Below are 9,177 nucleotides of genomic sequence, written 5' to 3'. Positions count from 1 at the left end.
AAATTTTAAAGAGAGAGTTAAGGAATTTTATCAAAACCCAAGTGAAGACAGCTGCCTGGGATACACAATCTTCACAAAGAAGAAAGTGCACCAGGGAAGGAACATTTGGTGCAGGGCTATATATGTTTTTGTTTTTGTTTTTTTATGTATAAAGTGTTACAAATTATCATGACAAAGGACATTCCAGAACAATATAGGCTTTATCTTATGTTTTTAGTATGTGCAAGGCCATAGGACTCTAATCTTATGGGAACCAGGAAAGGTTTTTTTGTTTTTCTTATCTTTGTGTTTGGAATACTCCTTTTTGGTTATTTTTTTAATAAAGCAGATATACACTGTGTGCTTAGGACAGAAACAGAGTCCATGCTTTGAGGTTTTGCCAAGTCATCTGACCTTGGTAAATATTAAAGTATAGCTTCCCTGGGAGCCCAAGAGCAGAGCCCACAGGCATTAAAAGCTGAAAATTTCCTTTATCATGGGTGATAGCGCACACTGTCATCAGAAGGCATGTAATGTCCGTTGGCTTTATTTTTGTCCTGCCAGCAGCCATCAGCAACCATCAGCCCTTATATTAACACCTGTCTGGTTGAGTGTAGCTTATATTCATTTAGATTCCATAGGAAGATCTCCTGTGAATGGCATTCTCTAGTTCTTTGTGTTAGCTTACCTATACTTGGAGGTCAGTGTGACTAGGTCTAGAATCCTCGACTCACGTTTTAATGAGTATCTTCAGTGCCTCACTTCACAGTCTAATGATAATCTGGTTTTCTTATTCTTTTTAGTGACTCAGGTTGTTTTGTTTTGCTTTTTAATTCCTGGATAACCAAAGGTGTTTTTATGTTTGTCTGTTTTCCTTTAAAGTTTGGTGGATTTCCTATAATTTATATTGGATTTGTTCATTCTGGGTCAGTTTTCCCAGGTTCTTAGTGTACCCTTTCAACATTAATTACAGGAAAATTTTCTTAAATCATGGTTTTAGTATTTGCTCTTATCCATTGCTTGTTTGCTTTTCTAAGGTCTCCTTTAATATACATACCTGCTTTCTTTGTCTTTAGTCTATATTTGTTACTTTCTTTCAGAATGTTTTCAGCATTTCAAATGCACGTAGGGAAATACGCACCTTTAGTGTTACAGTTCGATTTGCTTTGGAACCTCTGCTCCCCCAAGATGCAGACTGTGTGGATTACCTGAGAACCTTTCTCTTGCCCTGTCCATGACAGAGCCCTTCCCACCCGGAGCCAAACAGGCTTTCCTTTGCTTCTACAATACTTTGTCTGCTCTAGAATTTCATATAAATTGAAATATTCATGCTTTTTAAATTTAACACGTTTTTATATTTACATATTATGTTTCTTTTAAGGTGTGACCCACTGTGCTTTTCCACTCCTATGTCCCTACTGGTTTAGCCTTGATTTCTGAAATTGCTTTCTTTCAAATTCTTCCCCAAGTTCTGTTCACATCTCTTTCTATTCTTATGGCTTCTGATTTTTCCCCAGTTCTGATACATGTTGTTCTCTCATAATATCTATCCTTTTCTTAATTGCTTTTAGCTTATTTTGAAATATCAGATCTAGTTTCACATTGGCGTGACTTTCTGGTACGTTCATTATCTAACTACTGTTACGGTGGTTTACGTCATTGCTTACCTTTTCACTGATTTGACCTTTACTATTAGAAACTCATCTTTCTATCTCCCTCAAGCACCTAACATGGTGTCTTGCAATAATAAATGATAAATATATATTTTATTAAACTGAAACCTAGCCTATTATGATCAGTGTGAGATTTTTTCACCACATTGTGGAAAGCTCTGTATAATTTCATAAAACCCTAGACTCAGGGGCCAAGAGATACAAATCATGGAGCTGAAAGGGACCTTAAAGTTTTTCTTGCTTAACTACTTTATTAATAATTCCACTTTCATAAGCAACTTGCCCAAGATTACACAGACATTAGTAGCAAAGCTGTGGCTAAATCCCTGGTTTCCTGGCTCTTAGTATAGTTCTCCTTATATCATGACAGTCTCAAAGTAGAGAAAACCTGTTTCTATATGATATGAAATTTGTATAGATGTTACATACCTACGTTATGTTTTTTTCTTTTTCACAATCTCTATCAGTTCTCTCTTTTTTTAATTCACTAAAAATATTTATTTGAGCCATAAAATGTATCTCTTGGAAGCCCATATACTTTGATATGAAATATCAGAAGTAATATTCTGGTCCTAAATAGAAGGGATTATAGAGGCTTGAATTAACTTAGATTCATCATTTTCTTTTTTCTTTTTTTAAATTTTATCTATTTATTTATTGTTTGTTTGTTTGTTTCAGAGGTAGAATTTAATGATTCCTGAGTTGCATATAATACCCAGTGCTCATTACATCAATTGCCCTCCTTAATATTAGCCCATCACCCAGTTATCCCTTCCCCCATCCACATCCTCCAGCAACCCTCAATTTGTTTCCTAGAGTTCAGTGTCTCTTATGGTTTGCCTCCCTCTCAGTTTTCATCTTACTTTATTTTTCTTTCCCTTCCCCTATGCTCGTCTGATTTGTTTCTTAAATTCCACATATGAGTGAAATCATATGTTATTTGTCTTTCTCTGACTGACTTATTTCACATAGCATAATATCCTCTAGTTCCATCCACATCATTGCAAATAGCAAGCTTTCATTTTTTTCTGATGGCTGGGTAATATTCCATTCTATATATATACCACATCTTCTTTATCCATTCATCTATCGATGGACACTGGGCTCTTTCCATAGTTTGGCTATTGTGGACATTGCTGCTATAAACATTGGGGTGCATGTGCCCCTTCAAATCATTATGTTTGTATCCTTTGGATAAATACCCAGTAGTGCAATTGCTGGATCATATCAGTTTTCTTATCTGCCTGGTAGTCATCTAAACTTGTGAACAGGAGGGTTCTTTAAGTACTGGTACAGTTAGCAAGAACCAGGGAAAGAGGAGTAACTGGAGATCACAGGCAGACACATGGAGGGCCCCCCCTCCACTTCCAGCATCTATAAAAGCAGCAGGTGCAGCATAATTGACTGGTGATGCCCTCCAACCAGTACAGTGCTGGACTCATAGAAACAGCCTCCAAGACTTCAGAGAACAAAATTGGGAGCTTAGCCATTGATGCAGCCCAGAAAGAGTTTTGTCAACAGGAGGTAATATCCAAGAGAGAGTTGAGGCTATTTAAGCAGATAAAGGGTGAAGTGAGAAGCAGCCACTGGTTCTGAATATCATAGACTGAGAAAAAAAAAATACAAAATAAGCAAAGTATTATTTGTTACGCAATATAACCAGTGATATTATATAAATATATATCTGTTGTAAGGAGCCTGGGAAGAACAGCACAGTCACCGGGTAGGACCCCAGAAAGCGTGGGGAGAAGGCTGGTGGATCACCCCAATGATTAGCAGCATTTTCTCTCCATGTTATCTCTAAGTTGCTAAACTCCGGCTGGTGGAAATCTGCTATCAGGGAAAAGGGGGTAGAAGTGAACACTGAGGAAATGAGGTAATAGGAATTATGTCGTGAAATACAAGATATATATAATAAGCTGGTATGTGTTTAAAGAGATATTGAAGAATGCTGCAAGTGATAAAGATAAGATTCCACTGATTTCAGCCTCTTTCATTCCAATGTAATCATAACTTATGATGCTCAAAGTTGGAGAAATTCACATCAAGAAGAAAACAAAAGTTCTTTAAGAATGTTTGATATGTTAATTTGAATAATTTTTTTAAAAAGATAGTAACTAATCCATTGTACGATGGAGCCAACTAGTGCAGCAGGCCAAAAGTTGCACTCTATACAATAGAACGGGGCCCCTCAACTTTATGTTCAGAATAATCATTTTCTGTGGTGTTAAAATGCGGATTCTCATTCAGTGGTTCCAGGTGTATTGAAGAGCCCACCTTTCTAACAAACTTCCAGGTGGTGCTGATGCTGCCAGTTCTCAGCTGGCACTTGAGGTGTCAAACTGTGGACAGCACTCAGAGACCTAAGCTGTGCCTGCCTCAAGATGCTGTTAATATCAGATTTACATTTGGGGCTTGTGCAGCTCAAGGAGATCACTAAGTGGGAATTATTCTAATTACATAACACTTTAGATTTTATTTCAACAGTTCATTGAGTACTTACTGCATACTGGGTGCTAGAAAGGGAACAGGTACTATGGGTTCTTTAGTCTCAAGGAGCTCCGGGACAGGAGCAGGGGCAAGGGCTGGAGGAGGATGTTGGCATTAGCAGCTGCCATGTTTGCAGAGAAGGATGCAATAGGGACCATAACAGAAACTGTAACACAGCAGCTGAGAACACACAAGAAAAGTGGGAGGTCTCTCTGGCTGGGCAAGAGCATGCAACTCCATTGAAGAGGTGGGGTTTGAACAGATGCAACCACATGTCTTCCGTAAGATACTTAAAACAGATTTGCAGGGAAGGAGCTCAGCCTGGGAAACCGAGCTACACTTCAAAAAGATTATTCTAAGCTTGGTAGTACATCTGGCAATCACAAACCCTACGAGGGGCCCAATTCTGAGTGGCTTCCCTGTAGAAAGACAAGATTAGAGAAGTTGAGGGTTTGGACCAGAAACAACTCAATGAGCATGTTGTGCTAGCCTTGAAGATGATCAGTCCCAGAGATGATGCTGACACATGTTGTGCCTTGCATGCTGTAGGTGCTCAAAAGATCTTGTCCAAAGAGCTTGATTCATGTTTTCAGCTCTCAGATTATAAATGTGTCTCCAGTGCTAAGTATTTCCTAGTTCCACATCAGCAGAGGTGGCCGTGTGTTTTTTGGCCTCTTAAATCTGACACAGTATCATATAAATAATACCCACCATCTCTCCATGCATATGCTGTAGTTTGACTAGTCATTTGTCAATTCTACTAAAATGTTATTTTCCAGTTCATCACAAAAGTGACTTCTCTATCTCTTGGCTGGTCTGAAATTTTAAATCCTTGTAGCTACCACCAAATAAAGCAGTTATGATATCAGAAAATTCTGAAATCTTGTTAAAAGCCAGAATACTCCAAGTCCCCAAGATGGAAAAGTTTTCAAACGTAATAGCTGCTAACTTGCAAAGAGGAAATGCTTGAGGAAATTCATTCTTTTTGTTGTTAGGATAAGTCTAAGCATTTGTAAATCTTGAGAAAAAGTTGTCCTCATTAATTTTTTTTCCTTAAAGGTAAATTACTCAAATGTTTTTAAATTATTTTATTTTAAAATTTTAATGTATTTTTATCCCTTATTTAACTATAGTTGACATCCTGTGTTGGTTTTAGGTGTACACATAGTGATTCAACAAATCTATGCATTACTCAGTGCTCACCTTGATGAGTGTAGTCATCACCTGTCACCATACAACACTCTTACTGTAGTTTTCATCCCCATGACTTATGTATTTTATTACTGGAAGATTGTACCTCCTAATGCTCAGGTCCATCCATGTTGCCATAAATGGCAAGATCTCATTATCTTTTATGGCTGAGAAATATTCCACTACATATGTGTGTGTACACCCACCCACCCACACATATGTGTGTGTGAGTGCATACCACATCTTCATTAGCCACTCATCTATTGATGAACGTTTGGGTTGCTTCTATTCTTGGCTATCATAAATAATGCAGCAATAAGCGTATGGGGTGCATATAAATTTTCAAATTAGTGTTTTCATTTTCTTTGGGTAAATACCCTGAATATTTGGATTTGGATCATATGGTATTTTTATCTTTAATTTTTTGAGGAACCATCATACTGTTTTCCATAGGGGCTGCACCAATTTATATTCCCACCAAAAGTGCGTGAGGGTTCCTTTTCTCCACATCCTCACCAGTACTTGTTATTACTTGTCTTTTTGATACTAGCTATTCTGACTGGTATGAGGTCACCTTGGTTTTGATTTGCATTTCCCTGATTGTGAGTGATGTTGGTCATCTTTCATGTGTCTGCTTGCCTTCTGTATGTCTTCTTTGAAAAATATCTATTTAGGTCCTCAGCCCATTTTTTAATCAGATTTTTTTAATAAAATTTTGTTTTGTTTTGTTTGGCATTGAGTTGTGTAAGTTCTTCATATATTTTGGATATTAACCTCTTATCAGATACATATTTTTATCAGATATATCATTTGCAAGTATCTTCTCCCATTCAGTAGATTGTCTTTTTATTTGTTGGTGGTTTCCTTTGCTGTGTAAGGAAATGCATTATCTCCAAAATCTTAACCTTTGGTATCTTTTTCTTTCTCCTCTTCCTTTTTTTTTTTTTTTTTTTAACATAAAACCCTAGAAAAGTACGTGCTCTAGGGAGAAACAATTTAGAAGCCTTTTTAATTGTACCCCATATATATAGATGTTTCTCTAAGTTAAGTACCATTAAGGCAGGGGAACTTCTAGTTCAATTCCTGGGACGATGTTGGAAGTCCAGTAGACATGTGTGAATATTGAGCTAATGTTAACACATAGATTAGAATGTACATGTGAGTTTTTCCATACTTTGAGAATTTTGTCTATATACGGAGCTAATGGTGTGGGTTTTCTTGTCATTTATCTTCTAAATCTATGTGGGACATTATTTTCAACCTTTTATTCCTTGGGTGTATGTTTTCTGCTCAAATGAATAGCCACGGACCTGGGAAGAGTCCATTACAGATTTACAGACTTATTTTCCCTGTGGACTGGCCCAGTGCTCATGTGATTGGATTTACTCAGGGGTTTCAAGATGTTTGCTGGCAATCACAGGTTTCTCTAGAACTGCAGTGGTTCCAATTTCTGCAGTCTCCTTTATTTGGAACCAAAGACTTTATAGGGATGTGAGTAATCAACTTCTGGCATTCTCTGACTGGCTGCCCTGATAGAGCCTTTTGAAAATTGGTAGAATAGGTAGGACTAGAATATCTAGAATATCATCTGCACTTCACCACCACCCCGCCCCCCACGCACAGCTTCTGTGCAAATCGGCTGACTAGTGCGCGCTAAAACAGCAAGGGTCTGGGTGATTAGCTTTTCTTCAGGTGTGATTTTCTTGTCTCATCTTTGTTTCCTCCTCCTCTAGGAGAAATGGGACCCATGAGGCAAATTTGACCCTGAAGTGTGGCCCGCCAGCCTGACGCCCAGTTGGGGAGGGAGAACACCATGGATGGCATAATTGAACAGAAGAGCATGTTGGTGCACAGTAAAATCAGTGATGCTGGGAAGAGGAATGGCTTAATTAACACAAGAAACTTCATGGCCGAGAGCAGAGATGGCCTGGTGTCTGTTTACCCAGCGCCACAGTACCAGAGCTGCCGAGTGGTGGGCAGCACAGCACCAGCCAGCCTCGATGGCAGCAGGAATGAGCCGGTCCAGCAACTGCTGGACCCCAACACACTTCAGCAGTCTGTGGAGTCCCATTTCCGTCCCAACATCATCCTCTACTCAGAGGGCGTGCTGCGCTCTTGGGGGGATGGTGTGGCTGCCGACTGTTGCGAGACCACCTTCATTGAGGACCGGTCGCCCACCAAAGAGAGTCTGGAGTACCCTGATGGGAAGTTCATTGACCTCTCAGCTGATGACATCAAAATCCACACCCTCTCCTATGACGTGGAGGAGGAGGAGGAATTCCAGGAGCTGGAGGTCAGAGGATGTGTTTATCATGAGCCTTTGCAAATGGGACATGGGGATTGGGTGGGGACTCATGAGTGCCTGGCAAAAGTTAGGGAATACAACTAGTGTGCAAAAATGTAGAGAAACTGAAGCATTGTTAAATATCCACTGAAGATAGAGTGGAGAAAGACTAGATGACCAAAACCGAGTAAGGGCTTCAGCAGGGATGCTGGCAGAGATGACCCAAAGTAATGGCTGTGAGAATGGGGCTACTGGTGGACTAAATGGTTGCCAGCACCAGAAGCCAGTTGGGGATTCCTGCTAACTTAGGAGTGAGAGGGGTCATTGACAAAAGTGATCAAGGTGAGAGGGGGGCACATGGTCCTAGGGCCACATGAGGCTGGAAAGACATGTGTGGGGACAATTTGAGAAGAGTTTTTGCTGCCACAAGCAGTTTCCTTGATTTGGCATTCCAAAGTTTCTACTAAGGGATCCTTGGTATAGCTAAACCTGCTGGAAGAAATAGTAGGAATGCTAGCCTAAAGGGAAGATAAGTTGAGTTGTTACAAGAGTCACTTCTTCAGTAGACCGGAGGGCAGGTAAGGGCATTTGGATTACATGCTTTGAAACGTGCACGTTGGACATGGTATAACAGCACAGCAGCCAAGAAAACCAGAAGCATCAGGCCTGGGGGTGCAGTGAGAACAAGAAGCAGCTGGAAAGAGATGGTTTTAATCAGAAAGGAAATTCAGAAATGGGAAATGTTTTGTAGCAGTTCCTGTGATTGGAGCCATGAAAACCAACTGGCAGGGAGTCCAGAGAAGTCAAGTTGTAGGAGAGGCCATCAGAGCAGACCTTCACACCCTCTGGTGACACCTGTTAAGGGGAACAGGATAGTGTCAGCTCTGGCAATGCCAAAGTTTTTAGAAAGCTGCGAGAAGTACTTTGGCTTCCATTCACAAGCCTCTGTCACGTGTCCACTCTTTTCCAAGGCCTGAGGGTATTGCTAAACCCAAAAGTATAAATGTATAAATGTCACTTGACTTGCATGAAGTTCAGGAAGCAAATACACAAAAATGCAAATTTCACAAAACACAGGAGTTAGATGGTAGAGTACCAATCCTGCTCTGAGAGCATCCAAAGGGGGAGGAGATGGGACTCCAAGTATAATGTGGGGGGTCAGGAGTCATCACAGAGGAAGCACCCCCTGTACTACATCTTGAGGAGGAGAACCAGACTGTGAGCAAAAAGGCTCATGGGGAGGTGGTGGGGGAACTCTGGTCCAAGGGGACATCATGAGCAGATAAAGCACAGAGGCATCCAGCCTAGGTCTGCGGGGAACAGTAACTGATTGCAATTGCTAAGACCTAGGGATCATGGTGAAGTCGGGGGAGACAGGACCGTAACTGAGGACCATACCAGCCTTCTAAGGGAGGCTGGAATTTAGGCGAGGTCACAAACCCAGATGCCTACAAAAGGAAAGACAGATAACAACATCAAGAAGAAACCCTATATTGAGGGGAGTGGCCTGAGATTGGAGAGTCCAGGCCCACCCTCAGCTATAGGGGTACTGCTTGCTGC

At 40.4% G+C, this 9,177-nt stretch overlaps 1 protein-coding gene across 1 annotated transcript in view; it reads left to right on the top strand.

Annotated features, from left to right (window-relative positions):
• Window positions 1-7,146: 7,146 nt before the first annotated feature.
• SYNDIG1 (synapse differentiation inducing 1) overlaps window positions 7,147-9,177 on the top strand; it is a 97,726-nt gene continuing 95,695 nt past the window's right edge. Inside the window, exon 1 of the mRNA XM_034662361.1 lies at window positions 7,147-7,626. Coding sequence (XP_034518252.1) covers window positions 7,147-7,626 — 480 coding nt within the window. The remainder of the gene's footprint in view (window positions 7,627-9,177) is intronic.

The sequence above is a fragment of the Ailuropoda melanoleuca genome, chromosome 6 (genome assembly GCF_002007445.2).
Source record: "Ailuropoda melanoleuca isolate Jingjing chromosome 6, ASM200744v2, whole genome shotgun sequence".
NCBI lineage: Eukaryota > Metazoa > Chordata > Mammalia > Carnivora > Ursidae > Ailuropoda > Ailuropoda melanoleuca.
The sequence above is the reverse complement of the archived record's forward strand: the minus strand, read 5'-3'. Positions and strand labels throughout refer to the sequence as shown.